General features: G+C 44.9%; 1 protein-coding gene across 9 annotated transcripts in view; it reads right to left on the reverse strand.

Annotated features, from left to right (window-relative positions):
• CAMK2D (calcium/calmodulin dependent protein kinase II delta) overlaps positions 1–19,090 on the reverse strand; it is a 446,499-nt gene that overhangs the window by 4,458 nt on the left and 422,951 nt on the right. For 8 of the 9 annotated variants that reach the window (XM_082254334.1, XM_082254332.1, XM_082254339.1 and 5 more), the window contains 3 exons: positions 16,507–16,601; positions 15,511–15,736; positions 5,119–5,162 (listed from right to left, as the gene is read on the reverse strand). In XM_082254334.1, the coding sequence (XP_082110460.1) occupies positions 5,150–5,162; positions 15,511–15,736; positions 16,507–16,601 (334 nt within the window). In that variant the 3' untranslated portion in view covers positions 5,119–5,149. The remainder of the gene's footprint in view (positions 1–5,118; positions 5,163–15,510; positions 15,737–16,506; positions 16,602–19,090) is intronic. The other variant, XM_082254335.1, reaches the window with a different exon arrangement.

The following is a 19,090-nucleotide window of genomic DNA, read 5'->3' on the forward strand; positions in this document are numbered from 1 at the left end:
GCCGAGTCCAGAGTCAGGCCTAGATAGTTCAGCTTTGTGGACAGAGCCAGAGCAGACTTCTAAAAATTCAAAATCCTGCCAAACTTGCAGAGTTCGTATTGAGATCTCCAGGTTTTCCACCAGAGCAGAGGAAGACTTTGCTTGCAGAAGAAGATCGTCCAAGTAGCCCAGTAACGGGATCCCCTGTTAGCATAGCAAAGCTAGCACCGGGGCTAACACTTTTGTGAAGACCAGAGGAGCAGAGGCGAGACAAATAGTAATGCCACAAACTGATAATGCTCCTCTCCCACAGCAAAGGGAGAAAACGCTGGTGACTGGCACATATTGGAATGTTAAGCACCTTGAGGTCCAGGATTGGACGCACTTTGCATTTCTTCCTAGGGACTGTGAACAGGTTTGAGTAAAAACCCTGAAAACGGTCCGAAGTCGGAACCCGACAATCACCCCTTGAAGAAACAGGTCTTGTACTGCCCCAAAACAGGCCCTTAAGCGGTCTGGGGACAGGCGCAAGTTGGAAGGAAAAAAACGCTGGGAGACAAGCGTAAAACTCGATCTTGTAGTCAGACCGAATGACTTTGTAGACCCACTTGTCTTGCACCAGGGAAGTCCACAGATCCGGAAACAAGCGAAGATGTACCCCCACCCCCGATACAGGTGAGGGCGCACCTTCATACAGAAGCAGCCTTGTCCACTGGTCTGGAGAAGCCCGAGCTTGGCTTGCCAGACCAGGTTCATTTGGATCCTCAGGAAGAGGCCCTGAAAGGCTTCGAGCCCTTCGTCAGTCAACCCTGAGGGATGAAAAAACTTCTTATGACGAGGTTCCTTGCCCTTAGTAGCCTGCGGGAAGTAAGTACTCTTATCCCCTGTGAGACGTTTAATGATTTCATCCAGGGTAGCTCCAAACAGGTGATCTCCTTGGAAAGGAAGATCACTCAAGGCCTTTTTTGAAGTCTGATCTGCAGACCAGCACTTGAGCCAAAGACACGCCGAAGGACCACTGCCAAAACAGAGAGGCGAGCCATAAGAGGCATCAGAGATAAACTGCAGCTCCTGGACCAGCTGGTCTGCCTGCTCAGCAAGGCAGGGGGAGCTGTTCCCCCTCCAGGTCACGGTGTAAGAGCTTAGCCCACTCGGTCAGAGTTTGCCACGCTAGGGCAATGGTGAATACTGGCCTCAATGGTCAATACTGGCCAAAGTGTACATATCGCAGGCCACAGCCTCCGCTTTCCAATCAGCCGCATCCTTAAAGGCCGGGGACTCTTCAGCCAGAAGCATGGTCGCCTTGTTTAATCTGGAAACCAGAGGATCCACCACTGGTGGCACAGTCAACACCTTAAGAAGGGGCTCCTCATAGGGGTAACACCTAGTAAAGCGCATGGGAACCCCACATGGACGTTTTGGTCGTCCCCACTGTTTAGCGACAATTCTGTCAAAATAGGCAGGGAAAGGAAACACCTTTGCCGCTTTGGATGGCTTGTAGGTGCCAAAGGGTACCTGTGCCACCATTGCAGCTTCAGCTGCTTCCTCCATCTTTAGGGTCTCACATACAGATACAATCAGTTCATCCACCAGCGCCTTTTTTGTGCGTGGTCGTAGACGTGGAGGAATCATCCTCACTATCAGAGAATTCCAGGCACGTGGTTGCAGACCTAGCAGGGTGACCCACGTACGCGGCGGCTGAACCAGATTCAGGATTTGATAAGATGGATGTCGCAGGGGAAGGGGGGGGGGCGCTTTTTGCTAGCCCGTCGCCTGAAGCCACCTCCACCCAGGACATAAGGGACTTCATAACCGCAAAGGATCTGCAACCTCTGAGAGGGGATCAATTGGGGAAACATGCTTCAGTGACTACGTTAGAGAAGAGGGGGACAAACACAAAAAAGGTGTATAACACCGCTAGGGACATCCCCACCGTGCTGGCGGCACCACAGGGTCCAACACAGAGCACTACCACTGCTATAGCAGAGAGAGTCACCACCGCCGAGAGACAAGACTCCCCACCGCCGATCAGGCACTTACAGCACTAGGCAAATTGCACACCATGCGGCGATCAGGAAGAGAAAGATCCAGGAGTCAGCACTAGGGGGTGAGGAGGGGCTCCCACCGCCAAAATCACCATCATACAGCTTCAAAAACATGGCCGATGCTATTTTCAATGAGAAAAACCACAAGAAAATGGCCACCGAGGCTACACAAACATGGCCGCCCATCTACAGCACAAAAGGCTACAAGAAAATGGAGGCCCCGAGCAGCGCCAAGAGTCTCCCAGGGGCCCAAAGGGGACCCCAAAAGAAACGAACATGATCCCAGCAAGAAGGGGAGCCCTGGCAGGAGACCCCACCAGGTACAGCCCCCTCCCAAAGGTCGATCGTCCAGTTGCCGGCGGCACACTCCCCCCCACCTCTATCGTCAGCTCGACACCCCAGACCGACCTAAAAGGTATGGCCACCCCATGGGAGGGAGGGGGTGTGGGCAGATGGGGCAACAAGTCTGCAGAGGACCACCAAGAAGGGGGGGGCGCTGCATAGGAAGGAGGGTAACCCTGGGGGTCCGACCGTCCCAGGGAGTGGCCCACGTCCACCCCAAAAGCCTGCACTGCTCCACTGGAATAGGGGAGGCTGTCGGTCAGAAGGAACGCTGCGACTCAGGCCGAGGCCAGGCCTGGGCCCTTGCGAGACGTTTAACTCGCAGGCCAGCCCTCGTCCAGTGTGGCTATGTCGCGGCCGACCTAGCGGGGAGCTGAGGCCAGCATACACTCGCTGGTTAGACTGGGGGGACCCTCTAGATCTAGATTATCCAGTCCGTCGCTCAGTCTGGCAGTTGATAGTAGATTCTCATTGGAACTAAATACCAAAGATAGGAAAAAAATTCAATTTAAAAGGAAAGAACTGCCAGGACCAGAGATCCCAGCAAGGAACTAGGTCCTTACTCCTGACTAGGCAGAAAAAAACTGAGTGTCTATGGCAGTGGGAGTATACCCCCTGGGACTGCCCCATAGGCGTAGTCAAGCTTTTTTCTGCCTAGTGTCCTACTCCTGTAGGGGGTAGCATAACCCAATGGTCAAGAAGATAAAGAGCTGTATCTATCAAGGAACGAAAGAGAAATTGCATTTTGTTGCAAAAGATATATGTGTTATTTATGGTCAAAATATATAGTTGGTGCTAAATGTGCATATTTGTCATATGTACCACAATTTTACAAAATAATCCCATAGAGGTTAGAGATATAAATATGCTCCAATAATATAGGCATCATTGAGAAAACGATAACAGGTATGGGGAAAATCCTGAATGGTTTCCTCACAACTCAAATCACCAGTTATCTGTCAAAAATGATTTACACATATTTTAGTCTGAACTTTTTTCATTCACTTTCACTCTTAATTATATAATGCTATTTTTATTTACATGTAATATTTGCATCCTTATCATTTTTAACATTCAGATTAAGCTTCTTTATTCAATGTTTATTTCATTTGTTTATTCAAAAATAAAATTGTTAACATTTGACAATATAAAACCCTTAGAAAAAATAGTACACACAAACATTGCACAATTAATATCACATGGAACTCTCAACTTCTCATTTCTGTACTTTTTAATTTGGTGCAAATAACACAGGGCTTTTAAAAATAGCCAAACTAGTCAAAGTACTTAATTTGGTTCAGGAGTCATGCTCATTCTCTTAAATAGGGGTTGCATGTGTGCTGGGTGCGGAACTCTGGAGTATTGTTATTATTCTCTGAATTTTGGTATTCCTGGATTGGGCTCCGTAGTTTGGAGATTTTAAAGGTGCTTTGGGTGGGAAGAAATCTCTAACTCTGTGTTGAAGCCTGTATAAATGAAGGACTGAGCTTAGCTCAAGGCTCCAGCCAGGAGGGAGGGGTGCTCCCATCTGAAGACCAGTGTGTGTTTCTGTCTGGAGACAGAGGCAATCTACTAGAGAGACAGTACTCCAAGTGGAAGAGATTCCATGCCCATGAGACCAAGAGAGTCTGTGTGACTAAAAGAGCTGGGGTAACTAGAAAAGAGTCTGGGGAACAGAAGGAATCTGTGAGTGTCAAAGGAAAGAGAGTCTGGGGTGTCAGGAGAACCCCTACCCAGTGGCCAGGTGTAGGCCTGTGCAGCTGTGCGCATTGAAGAGATGCGAGAGCCAGGAGGCTAGGTATTTTTGTTACCTGTTTATCCTGTGTATAAACAAAACCTCTGTGTGGGCAAGTTTATAAACTTTACCCTAATCTGTTTTAATAAAAGTTGGCTATAAGGCCCCTAAACAGGGCCAGTGCAAGAATTTTTGTCTGCTTAGGTGAAGGCGCATTTTGCTGCTCATAAATAACATGTGTAGGACAATCGGCATTTATATATGTAGGTGTCCCAACGCATGCATTTTTTGTAGCCATGTGTGTGTGTGTGTGTGTGTGGGGGGGGGGGGGGGGTGAGACTCTAAAATGTTTTACATTTTAATATGTCTTCTTATATATTTAAAACATTTTTGGTTTAACTTTTATTTATTTTTACATAACTTTCGTTGCCCTATGTGATAGCATTTAGGTGACAGGTTCTCTTTATGGAGACACCCAGGGCCTATTAGACCCTAGATGTCTCCTCTTTGATCCACTGCAGCTGCTTCCCCCAGCACTGATCCCAGAGGATGACAACTCCGATCCCGGAAGTGACATCATACACATCACTTCCTGATCTGCGTACAGGAGGAAGGCTGGGTGGACGGAGGTCCGCTGAGCTCCAGCCACTCTTCCCAGCAAAAACCTCCCGACAAATACAGCGTTGGGGTCCGGCAAATTGCAGCGGCGGTGGAAGTAATAGGCTGCTTCACAGCTGCTTGTATCACTTCCACAGGAAAGCAGAAAGTTGGCTTTGCACATACACTCCTGGCACTATAGCGATTAGGAGTGTGTAAAAAAACACATCTGCAGCACTGTAAAAATCTGAATCCCCAGAGAATGGCTGGGGGTTCTTATTTACCGCCCCACTCCCCCTACCCCTCTCCTGGCACCCTAAAGTGGCTACTTAAGCTGCTTTATGGTAGCGCCGCCCCTGCCCTTAAAACACAGTACTTTTATACACAAGTAAATTATATACTAAGCAATTTCAAATATACCTCTGCACCACAGCTATACAGGATAGGCAATTCAAATCAAGTTTCTGAGGAAAAGCAAAGCATGAATGTATTTAGTATTCATTAGTACCATTATGCATTTGTGAAAATCAATTCTGAAGAAAAACAATGGTGGTATACAGAAACTATACAAGTTTACTACGTATAGCATGTATTGCTTTCACTATGTATTACATTTAAGGATTCCTATAGGTTGTCAATGGTAAAATGAACCCTTTAGGCCCACCAAAGTGTAGAAATACTACCAGTTAAACGGGGAACCACACCTGTGCTGGTATTTAAAGATAATACGTTTTAACCTAGTAAAGATCCAGTATAGGTAGTAGAGGCTCTAAATTAGATAGCTAATGACAGAGGCAGGGCTTAGTGCCAGGAAAACTGGATTTTTGACTTACTGTAAAATCCTTTTCTCTTAAGTTTATTGATGGACGCAGATCCTGATGCATATCAGTAGGGTTAACATGCCCCCTACAGGAGTAGGACACTCACTAGGCAGAAAAAAAAAGTTTTGGCTACGCCGATGGGCAGTCCCAGAGGGTACGCCCTCTCTCTTCCTGCATAGGATGTCAATTTTGTATCAAAGCAGTGTCAGAGAAGGAACACCAACCCAACTCAAAATAGAGGGGCGGGTATTGCGTCTGTCAATGAACTTAAAAGAAAAGGATTTTACAGTAAGTCAAAAATCCAGTTTTCTCTATCGTTCATTGACGGACGCAGAACCTGATGCATATCAGTAGGGATGTCCCAAAGCAGTGCCATAAAAACAAGTCTCCAAGGCTAAACATGCAACCAGACAACATAGGTCTCATCACATATGAGGCCCACCTGAAACAAACAGAAACACAAGGAAGGCAAAAGCCCTCCAAACAGCAGCCAGCAAAACTTGCGGCCAAAAGAGGCATCTGCAGATGCCAGCACATCCACCTTATAAAATTTGTTAAGGTGTGAACAGACGACCAGCTAGCTGCCTTGCAACCTGGAGCACAGATGCCTGTATGGCAAAAAGCCCAGGAAGCACTAAGCGCCCAAGTAGAACGCGTGGAACAGGGAACTTGACCCTTAATTGAATCAGCCTGCACCACCGTCTGTCTGATCCATCTGGAAATAGTCGCAGCAGACGCAGGCAGCCTTTTTCTTGGGCCATCTGTGAGTACTGAGAGTGAATCTGACTTACAAAAAAACTCAGTAGTCACCAAGTACACCTTGATTGCCTGAACTATATTCAGAGTATGCAATGCACATTCCTTAGGATTTTTGGGCTTAGGAAACAAGGATGGTAATACAATGCCCTCGTTCAAGTAAACGCTAGAAACCACCTTCGGAAGGAAGGACGGATCCGGACAAAGTACCACTTGTCTCCACAAACCAACATATAGGGAGAACGACAGGACAATGTCGCCAGTGCCGACACCCTGCACGCAGAAGTGACAGTCACCAAGAAGGACACCTTCCGTGATAAGGTAGGCAGGGGAAACCCTTCCGTCTGCGACAAGGGTCCCTACCCTTCCCCCCCCCCTGAGACCCATATATAATGTCATCCAGGGGCAGCTCCAGACAGGTGATCCCCCTGAAAAGGGAGATCCATTAAGGTCCTCTTAGAAGAAGTATGATCCACAGACCAACACTTCAGCAAAGTATACCCCCGATAACCACTGCCGAAAACAGCAGGTGACCCAATAAAGGAGCCGTATCCAGCGCGGCATCGCAAAAATATTGCAGCCCCGCACCAGCTGGTCCAACAGCTCCTCCAAAGGCAGGAGGGACTTGCTCCTCACCAAGTCACGGCGTTGGAACTCCGCCCATAAGGCAGAGTCTGCGTGGCAAGGGCAATCCTAACACTGTTCTCAGTGCAGACCCTGCCAGGGAGTACAGATCCTGGGCCACAGCCTCCGCCATCCTATCCCCCAGGTCCTTAAAGGATGGGGATTCCTCCACTGGAATAACGGTAGTTGTATTCAGCCTGGAGACCGGTGATTCCACCTTAGGTGGTACAGTCCACTTCATTACCAGAGACTCCTCAAAAGGGTAATGTCTAGCAGCCACTTAGACACGTCTCGCCAGACCCCAGGGGCTCTTCTTTATGAACACGCTAGCAAATTAAGGTGCTCCGAATGGCATGTGAGTGCCAAACGTAACCTGCGCCCCAGGCGCAGCCGCCGCTGCGTCCTCCAAATTGCAGGGTGTCACGCACCAAAACAACCGGTGCATCCACCAGCGCCTGTATCTTGCACGGCAGGGGAGGTAGAAATGTCATCCTCATTATCCGAGGAGACAGGGTGACCCACATCTGCGGCAGCTGAGTCAGACTCAGAATTCGAGACATCAGATGAGGCAGGGGTAGGTGGAGATCGTTTCAGCGCACCTCACCCTCTCAAGGCTGCCTCCAACCGGGACCCAAATGCTTCCAGAACCGCCAAAAATGCATTGGTGAACAGTGGAGATCACGAAGGCCCTGTGGCCTCCGTGAGGGGGTCAGGTGGAGACACATGTTCTGCAGGGCCCATACTGAACCAGAAGAACCCGCCAGCAAAATTTGCATAAATTACAAAAAATGTATGTATTTATTTTTTTACAAAAAAAAGGTCCCACTGCGCTACAGCATCCCTGGAAAGGCCAGGCATGCCCTGAAGACCCCCCAACAGAGAGAGAGAGAGACTTCAGAACCCACTGTCCCAATATGCATTCCCAGGACGTCTGCACGTGTAGCAGCAAGCTCTCCCAAAAGGGAATGAGCATTGAAAACTGCCCAGGGTGAAGAGAGGGGCTCCCCCCCCGGAAAATGCCTCCAGACACTCCCAACTATATTCCTGGCAAGAATCCACTGCAAAATGGGTGAAAACGGGTGTAACAAGATGGCCCCCATCATTAAAGCAGACTAGGCTACAAGAAAATGGCGGCCCCGCGCGGCGAGCACGGCAAACGAGGACCCACCCAACACCATCAATAGGCAGGTAGGCTCCAAAAGAATGGACCTAGGCCCCCACCTCGCACGATCGGCAGATCACCGCCAACGGCACACCCACAGACCCCCCCATGCGGCCTGAAGAACGAGGTCCCAGCCTCAGGAAGGCCCAAACAGTCCCCCTCGTGAGGGGGGGGGGGAGGGTTGCACACAGGACAGAGGGGAACCCAGGAATGTGAGGGTCCGACTGTCCCAGGGAGGGACCCAAAATCCACCAGGGAAGGGGGGGGCATTTGCTCACCATACCGGGAACACAGGTGGGCGACATCTCCTGACAGGACCCCTCTGCGCCGAAGTGGGGGGCTGTCGGCCAAATAGGAACGCTGCAACACAGGCCTAGACCCTGTCGTGTGCGACGTTGCGAGACGTTTAACTTGTGTGGCCAGTCCCCGTCCAGTGGGACTATGTCGTGGCCGACCAAGCAGAGAGCTAAGGTCTGCGGGCGCACACTGGCCAGCTAGGGTAACCACTGGATCTAAACATCCAGCCCGTCACCCAGATCCGGCATAGTTGCTTGTAGATCTCACAGGAAAAAAATCCGGAGAAAAAAGCTAGCTAATAAAAAACGATCTACTTAAATAAACACTTTTATGCCAGGACCAAAGATCCCAGCAAGGAACTAGGTCCTTACTCCTGAATAGGCAGATTAAAACTGACATCCTAAGCGTAGCCAGAACTTTTTTTCTGCCTAGTGTCCTACTCCTGTAGGGGGCAGTATAACCTACTGATATGCATCAGGATCTGCGTCCATCAATGAACGATAGAGAAAGGATAGTTATCTTTTAATTTCAGCTTGAGGAACCATGTTTACATGCTGGGCCTAGTACTTAAGGGACTCTGCCGATTTCCATTATCCAATTATGTGAAAGTAAAAATACTGTGATTAGGTATTCTTCGCAAAGCAAATTTTATTACATTCACTAAGTGAAGGGAAGATTCCCTTGTAAAGTGCAAAAATCCTTGCAAAGTGGACACCCTGTTTTCTTTGGTGTTGCCTTTTTTAATGTTGTTTAACCAGTGAAATGCAGCTGATATAATATTAATTCCACAGTCATAGCTGTAGGTTTTTTTTTTTGTTGCACGTGATTAACACTGGAGAACATATGTGTTTTCAGCGTTAAAGTATAACTAAAGAAAAAACTTTTAATATTCTTTTTTAATTTAGATAGAGTGGCGAGGGGTTAGGACCACTGTCAGGCTTCCATTGCTGTCTGTGCACCAATTAGCTTCCTGTCCTGATCACTGATCTCACCGAGACTGAAAGTGAAGGTAAATTCAAAATTTTGAGCTTCCAATAAAACAGGATCAGAGGGGAGATCTTCCAATGCGGACACTTGTTCCCATGACAATTGTACAAGAGAGAAATTCCCCTCATGCTTGAAAACTATCCTCTCATTTCCTGCTGAATATATAGGGCAGGAAGTGAAGGGAAATCTCTAAGAATCTAGCCATTTAACTGCCAATAACGGGATTTTCTTACCATCCACTTTTAACTCTTTTTTTAGTGGCCCCCCTTTCCAGTTGTCTCCTAATGAGTGTTTTTGCTGATTTTGTGCCAATGGTTAGAGATGTCTTATTCATGGTTTATCCAAGACCCATCACAAGAGTTTTGTATTTGTGGGTTGAATACATTGGACATCTGCCATTTATTTTTTTATACTAGTTAGACTTTGTTCAATGACCCTCGTTGGATGAAAAACTACCATATGCACAAGCATTTACTGTATAATGGATGGCATGTAATCATGAGATTGTAATGGGTCTTCATGTATAATTTTAACGGGAGAGTTTATGCATGTTCAAAGAACTCTTATTTTATATGCAAAGATGCAACCCCAATTCCAAAAAAGTTGGGACATTTGTAAAATCCACATAAAAACAGAATGTATCGACTTGCAAATCTCATAAGCCCATATTTTATTCAAAATAGAAAATATATTAAAGGTTTAAACTGAGAAAATGTACCATTTTAAGAATAAAATAAGGCAATATTAAAATTGATGACAGTAACACATTTTTAACATGTTATCATGGTGTAGCATCCTCTTTTTTTTTAGCAACACTCTGTAAATGTCTGGGAACTGAGGAGACCAGTTGCTGCAGTTTTAGAAGAGGACTGTTGTCCCATTCTTGCCTGATATAGGATTTTAACTGCTCAAGAGTGTTCTTTGTCATATTTTTTCATTTTAAGATGCACCAAATATTTTCAAATGATGAAAGGTCTGGACTTCCAACAGGCCAGTTTAAGTACCAGAGCTCTTTTACTACAAAGCCATGCTGTTGTCAAAGATGCAGTATGTTGTTTAGCATTGTCCTGATGACATATGGAAGGCCTTCCCTGAAAAAAGATGCATATGCTGCTCTAAAATGTGAATATCTCTTTCAACATTGATGGTGCATTTCCAGATGTGCAAGCTGCCAATTCCACATGCAGCAATGCACCCCCATACCATCAGAGATGTACGGTAGGCTTTTGAACTAACAAGCTGGAAGTTACCTCTCCTCTTTAGTCTGGAGGACATGGCACCAATGAATGCCACAAAGAATGTCAAATTTTGATTTTACTATCCACCGAACAGTTTTACACTTTGCAACAGACAATTTTAACCTGTTCCAGACTGCCCGCCACAGATATACTGCGGCAGGCAGCCCCTCCTGTGCGAACCGACGTAGCCCTACATCGGTCAAGCGCCTGCTGCTAGGAGGCGAGCACGCATGCTGCCAGGGGCATGCTCCTGCCCCCACTTGGCAGTGGGGACACCGATGCATGGGGCTGGCGGCTCCGATTGCCGCCGGCCATCCGCGATCGCTCCCCACTGAGAGAGGACAGTCAGCTATTTAAACACAGCTGACCATTCTTCTCTCTGGAATGATCACAGAGCGCCTGTGACCATTCTATATAGGATCACAGGTCTCTGTGATCATTTCAAAAGTTCATCCCCCCTACAGTTAGAAACACTCCCCTAGGCTTACATTTAACCCCTTGATCACTCACTGTGTTAACCCCTCCCCTTCCAGTGTCATTATTACAGTAACAGTGCATATTTTTAGCACTGATTACTGTAGTAATGTCACTGGTCCCCCCAAAAATGTCAGTTAGGGGTCCGATCTGTCCGCAGATTGCAGTCCCGCTAAAAATCGCTGATCACTGCCATTACTAGTAAAAAAAAATTTAAAAAAATTACATAAATCTTTCCCGTAGTTAGTAGATGCGATAACTTTTGCACAAACCAATCAAAACACGCTTGTTGCGATTTTTTTTACCAAAAATATGTAGCAGAAAACAAATTGGCCTTAAAATTTTAACAACATTTGATTTTTAAATTTTTTGGGGGGAATGTTATATAGCAGAATGTGAAATATATATATATATTTCAGAATTGTCGCTCTTTTTTGTATTTAAAGCCCAAAAAATAAAAATCGCACAGGTGATCAAACACCACCAAACGAAAGCTCTATTTGTGGGAAAAAAAGGAAATCATTTTTATTTAGGTACAGCGTCGCGCAGTTGTCCCTTAAAGTAAAGCAGTGCCAAATCGAAAAAAATGGCCTGGTCATTAACCACCTCAATACAGGGCACTTAAACCCCCTTCCTTCCCAGACCAATTTTCAGCTTTTAGCGCTGTTGAAATTTGAATGACAATTGCGCGGTCATGCAATGCTGTACCTAAACCAAATTTGTGTCATTTTTTCCCCACAAATAGAGCTTTCTTTTGGTGGCATTTGATCACCGTTAGGTTTTTTCTTTTTTGGTGCACAAATAAAAAAAGACTGAAAAGTTTGAAAAATAAAAAAAAGTTTTTTTGTTTAGGTTATAAAATTTTGTAAATAGATATGTTTTTTTCCTGCACTGATAAGCACTGATGATGCCGCACTGACAGGCACTGATGAGGAGACACTGATGGGGTGGCACTGATGGGGTGGCACTGATATGCAGCACTGATATGCAGCACTGATGGGCACTGATATGTGGCACTGATAGATAGCACTGATATGCAGCGTTGGTGGGCACTGATAGGCAGCGCTGATGGGCACTGATAGGCAGCACTGATGGGCACTGATTGGCGGCACTGATGGGCGGCAATGATCGGCACTGATGGGTGGCACTGATCGGCACTGATGGGTGGCACTGATGGGGGGCACTGATAGGCAGCACTGGTGGGCAATAATGGGCACTGGTGGGTGGAACTGATAGATGGCAATAACGGCACTGGTGGGCAGCACTGATAGATGGCATTGGTGGGCAACACTGATAGGGAGGGCACTGGGGGGCTCTCTGAGCCCTGCTTGCCATCCCTGGTGGCCATAGTGGGCATCCCTGGTGGTCATGGGTTGGCATCCCTGCACCCCTTAGTGGCACCCCTCCCCCCCCCCCCAGGGCTGCACTGGTAATCAATGTTCTGATTACCAGCACAGACCCCCCCTGTGATCAGTGAGTAATTAGAAATACTCACTGATCACCCCCGCAGCAGCACCGATCATCCCTCTTCTCCTCACTGACAGGATCTGTCAGGAGGAGAAGAGATCGAAGCTGTTACAACGGCTCTATTTACATTACATGACGGCTGTGATTGGACACAGCCGTCATGTGATCAGGAGGGCCAATCACAGGGCCCTCCTGCCGAATGATGTTGCTCTGTGTCCGAGGGACACAGGCACATCGAGATCGCGCCGCTGCGCGTGCCCGCGGCGGCGCGATCTCTCTCCTTCTGAAGGACGTTCCGGAACGTCCATTCAGAAGGACGAGACTCCCGCCCGGCCGTATATGTACTATGGCCCGGGTGGGAGGTAGTTAAGGGAGCAAATTCTTCCGCCCCAGAAATGGTTAAAGGAGCTTTGGCCCAAATAAGGTGTTTCTACATCATGTTCAGATATGGCTTCTTTGCATGATCAAGCTTTAACTTGCATTTTTGGATGGCATGGTAAACAGTGTTCACAGATCATGTTACTGACCTGTTGACAATTAACCTGATTAATTGAAAAATGTTATTCCAGCTCTACCTTGTTAATACCAGCTTTTTGTTGCCATGTCACAACTTTTTAAGATGTATTACTACCATCACTTTCAAAATGTACCTTCATTTTTTATTAAAATGTTATATTTTCTTAATTTAAACATTTGATATGTTTTCTATTTTCAATTGTGAATAAAATATGGTCTTTTGAAATTGGGGCTGTAAAAACAGATATACAGTGGGTACGAAAAATATTCAGACCCCCATTAAATTTTTCACTCTTTGTTATATTGCAGCCATTTGCTAAAATCATTTAAGTTCATTCTTCTTCCTCATGAATGTACACATAGCACCCCATACTGACAGAAAAACACAGAATTGCTGACATTGTTGCAGATTTATTAAAAAAGAAAAACTGAAATATCACATGGTCCTAAGTATTCAGACTATTTGCTCAGTATTTAGTAGAAGCCCCCTTTTGATCTAATACAGCCAGGAGTCTTTTTGGGAAAGATGCAACAAGTCTTTCACACCTGGATTTGGGGATCCTCTGCCATTCCTCCTTGCAGATCCTCTCCAGTTCTGTCAGGTTGGATGGTAAACGTTGGTGGACAGCCATTTTTTAGGTCTCTCCAAAGATGCTCAATTGGGTTTAAGTCAGGACTCTGGCTGGGCCATTCAAGAACAGTCACGGAGTTGTTGTGAAGCCACTCCTTCGTTATTTTAGCTGTGTGCTTAGGGTCATTGTCTTGTTGGAAGGTAAACCTTCGGCCCATTCTGAGGTCCAGAGCACTCTGGAGGTTTTTGTCCAGGATATCCCTGTACTTGGCCGCATTCATCTTTCCCTCGATTGCAACCAGTCGTCCTGTCCCTGCAGCTGAAAAACACCCCCACAGCATGATGCTGCCACCACCATGCTTCACTGTTGGGACTGTATTGGACAGGTGATGAGCAGTGCCTGGTTTTCTCCACACATACTGCTTAGAATTAAGGCCAAAAAGTTCTATTTTGGTCTCATCAGACCAGAGAATCTTATTTCTCACCATCTTGGAGTCCTTCAGGTGTTTTTTAGCAAACTCCATGCGGGCTTTCATGTGTCTTACACTGAGGAGAGGCTTCCGTTGGGCCACTCTGCCATAAAGCCCCGACTGGTGGAGGGCTGCAGTGATGGTTGACTTTCTACAACTTTCTCCCATCTCCTGACTGCATCTCTGGAGCTCAGCCACAGTGATTGGGTTCTTCTTTACCTCTCTCACCAAGGCTCTTCTCCCCCGATAGCTCAGTTTGGCCGGACGGCCAGCTCTAGGAAGGTTCTGGTCGTCCCAAACGTCTTCCATTTGAGGATTATGGAGGCCACTGTGCTCTTAGGAACCTTAAGTGCAGCAGAAATCTTTTTGTAACCTTGGCCAGATCTGTGCCTTGCCACAATTCTGTCTCTGAGCTCTTCAGGCAGTTCCTTTGACCTCATGATTCTCATTTGCTCTGACATGCATTGTGATCTGGAAGGTCTTATATAGACAGGTGTGTGGCTTTCCTAATCAAGTCCAATCAGTATAATCAAACACAGCTGGACTCAAATGAAGGTGTAGAACCATCTCAAGGATGATCAGAAGAAATGGAAAGCACCTGAGTTAAATATATGAGTGTCACAGCAAAGGGTCTGAATACTTAGGACCATGTGATATTTCAGTTTTTCTTTTTTAATAAATCTGCAACAATGTCAACAATTCTGTGTTTTTCTGTCAGTATGGGGTGCTATGTGTACATTCATGAGGAAGAAGAATGAACTTAAATGATTTTAGCAAATGGCTGCAATATAACAAAGAGTTAAAAATTTAAGGGGGTCTGAATACTTTCCGTACCCACTGTATTTTTGTATCTATGTGTTGGTGAGAATTATATGCATATCAAATATCTAGATACAGATGGCAAAAAAAGTCTGCGGGTTTATATTATAGACATGGACTACTAAGTGAACTTCAGTAACAGGATTATATAAAACTACATGTTTCTTTATCAAAGGATCTACAGGCCTTGTGATTGTGGAGCCCATGACAATCAGGGACAATTCATCACACAGTGATATTACTTGAGTTAGTGACAACTGACCATGTTTTACTGCAGTTTAAGCATGGTCACTACCCTGACCTTAAACATGCAAGACAACCTCCAAATAAAATAATCCAGATATGAACTATCAAACTACAGAACACAAAAGTAATGTAAAAACAAAAATGAAAAATATGCAAGCATAAGCACCATCTGTTACTGTAAAAAGCACATTTAATGTGATGTGTTAAATATGAGCTTTAGGCAAAGAATAGAAGATAAATTGTTGGATGTGCAAGAAACTTCCAAAATCTGTCATCGGTTGTGATGTCTAATACTTTTATCAGCTACAGTATGTCCTAGAAGCACATTTATTAAATTAATCTACTAAACTGTAACCTGCCTTACTTAGGTATTGTAGGTGACCCAGAGCGGTGAAAATGTACATTCTGCCACTTTCCATCACGACGATGCCACACTCTGGTCTCTTCAGACTGCATAGTCTTTGGCAATCCTGTGGAATCCATGTACTGTGTCAAACGGATATAGGCTATACAAGCAGCATCTTCCCCAATCAAATGGACATGAGGATTAAGTATGATAGTATGGATAGGCTTATTGCTCTTGGATAAAGCTAAGAGTAAAGAAAAAAAAACACATAAGAAAAAATAGAAAAACACACATAGCTGAAGACCTGTTTAATTGTTTACAATATGCGATTCAGAGGTTTAGGTACAGCAAGTTTTTGATGCTCAGTGTCTTCATACTCAGCCATGACTGATGAACTCTAGGGGGAGAATGCTAAAGGTCACCTATTTATGCTGTGAATGATACTCAAGTGTTTAGCTAGATGTTATCATGACAAGTGTTTTTATGCATTCATAGCCGGCAGAACATAAAAAAAGCTAGATGCTAAAAGCAGAATCCAAGGTGTTATACAGTACTTGCCTTTTTATTAAAAATGCCAGCAAAAGCTAATTTAATAAGGCTATAAACATTCAACAACATTCCTTCTCATGCTTATCTACTATAATTATAGCAAACCAGAAAAAAAAGCCCACAATTTACTTTTTAGATTTGCAAAATGGATTTATAAATGAACATAACATACCGGTATATGAGCGATAACAGGTTGCTTATTTTTTCTTCACAATAGGTTCTTACCTATACCTACAATGTAAGTAAGATTTTACTGATCATAGGGCCTCTACACTAATTTGAGTTCTGAATGACAGAATTTACTACGTCAATTCTTTTTTTTTATTTACTTCCCATTAGTTTTATTCATCTCCACATTTACATGAAGACCAACTAATGCTCCTGGAGTGCTTTAGAAGATGCAGCAACATTTTCTTTTAAAACATCCGAATGAAAGATGGGTAAGCTGTAAAATATATATCCTACCATTTTCAAAGTAAAACCGATGGAAATCCATTCCTTCTACAAGGTTTCCTAGAGCTTCGGGCTCAAATGAAGTAAGGCCAGGATCACAGATCTTCCTGTAAATACATTAACAAGTTACTGGACATATTCCAAAATGTACTGGCACTTATTTTTAAAAACACAATGTACGAGTATTAAATTTGAACTGAAATGTTGACTTTCTGTTCACTAAAAAGAGATGGCAAAGTAATATCCTACAATTTAAATGGTCACTTTATCAAAGTAAAACAGGATTGATTATGTATACAAAAACATAAAAACAAAATATCCAGATACAGGAAGGAACATAAATTCCAATGTTCAAGTCAAAATTAAAATACAGTCTGTCCATACATGTGTTTCACTAATACTTTGTGTACTCTGAAGTGGAGACAAGAGGTATAGTGGATCCTCAGTGGACAAATACTCCTCTACATCTTTCACGGATTTCTACTGCTTCTTCCATAATAAGGTATGATAAGTAAGATTGATGGGTGGGGGAAAGGGAAAAGCACCAAAGCTTACCAATGTGGAGCAACACACAAAGCAAAGTCAAGACAGTGACAGTGGCACTGCCAATACTTCCCCCTACGGCGGGCATGGGGGACATATACGAGTGGATAAGTGGATGCTGGGTAGCAACTATAAATATCTAAGAAAGGGAGGGCTCATAACCATGTGAAAAAAGAAAAAGAAAGAAAGAGGAGAAAGGGGGAGGAAGAGAGAGAAAAAGGGGAACCCACAGAGAAAGAAAAAGGGGAACCCACAGAGAAGGAAAAATGGGGAAGGGGGAGAAGCAATGAAAGGGATAAGAAAAAGGGGTATGAAATGTGTACAGTAAGAAAAAAAGTAAAAGGGAGGGGAAAAGGGAGGAAAATGGAGTGGAGGGAAAAAGAAGGGGGGGGAGGGGAGAAAAGGAAGAAAGAGGGGGGGAAGGGAAGGAGAGGAAAGAGAGGGAAACGGGGGGAGGAAGGGGAAAGGAGGGTTGGGGAGGAGAAGGGGAAAGGAGGATTGCGGGGAGAAGGGGAAAGAAAGGGAGAGGGAAAAGGAGGAGTGGGGGGGAAGAAATGGGGTTAAAAACAGATCCAAGACCCCTATAGATGTTTATATGCAGCAAACCTAAAATAACCAACCAAATCATACAAAGCTGGGGGGGTGGGGGAGGAAGATTCGCAAGGGTACAAAGGAAGGTGCAATAACCTGAGGTGTGAGGTGAACCCGAATAAAGAGATCATTGCTAAAAAAAACAAACCGAGTTTATCAAGGATAAACTTGCATTCTCAGAGGAGTACCCATATAAATGAACTTGGAGGAACCCTGGAAGGGGGGGACCCCCACGAGATGGATTATCCCAGGGCCAAACTATTACTATAGATGCAACCAAATATGACTCATCACTTTCTTCCTCTTTTTCTCAACAGATGGGCTCACGACTCACTGGTTCACAAGCGTCTTATTTCTCACGTAGGAGGTCACGGTTTGGTTGTGGTACTTTACCAGCGGAATCCAAAAAGGGTAAAAAATCCACTAAACCACATAAACAGACACATGCACAGGGAGGGCCGTTCCTTTTAGAGAATCAGGCCTCAGGTGGTGGTGCTTTTTTATCTTCTTCCACACTTCACAATGTAATTCCCAAAATTGTGGGATCATCTATTCTAGCTCCAAAAACACAACTGACCAACAATGATTTTCTTAGACTCCACAACACCCGATCCAAGAAACAACAGAGCAGTCGTTCTCACACCCCCTCTCCCGAGCACTCTGACGACTCCAAAAAGTTAAATATTATGAACCTCACATCCACTGAATTATTGCAAGATTAACTGTTTTGCAATTGGGCCTAGGTTTTTGCCCATTAGACTCACTTAATATGACCAAGACTATCAAAAACCTCTATTTATTTGCACGGAATCTAACATTCAAATTTATCTTTTATAAGGACCGATAACAGATTCACCTAGAGGAATGGAATGGACCAAGCACTTTACGATGGAGGAGTTCCGCACCTCCCGAGACCTCATGTTATTATACAAGGAGGGGGCTTTAGAGGAGGATTCATCCCCTACCCATAGTGACTCTTAGGAGGTGGTGTTTTCAAACACGACTCCCAACAATCAACCTTAATCCGAATCTATGACTCCAAAAAGCTTTAAACATAGATCATGGAATTTTCTGGATTTGTTGACCTGCCCGGCCATCTGGGCATTTCTACATCACTCCATCAAGGACCTTAAATGTCAGCAATGGCAGGACATCCCGACCAACCTTACCCCAAACAAAATATGAGCACGTAGGCAGCTACAAAGACTGACTGACATTATCATAAAACCGTCTGATAAGGGCGGCAATATCGTCCTTATTTCCCATGCTCAGTATCAATCTATGTGCTATGATGTACTCAATAACCAAACTTGGTATGAAACAATTTCCTCTGTGGTGGTACAAAAGAATATTAGTGAATTCTGAGAACTATGTGTGGGTGCCTTCTGGGGGGGGGGGTAATTGATTGGGGTACACTAAATTATCTCAATATCAAGTCTCCATGTACTCCAACTTTTTACAC

This window comes from Pelophylax lessonae, assembly GCF_965119305.1.
Source record: "Pelophylax lessonae genome assembly, chromosome: 1".
Classification (NCBI taxonomy): domain Eukaryota; kingdom Metazoa; phylum Chordata; class Amphibia; order Anura; family Ranidae; genus Pelophylax; species Pelophylax lessonae.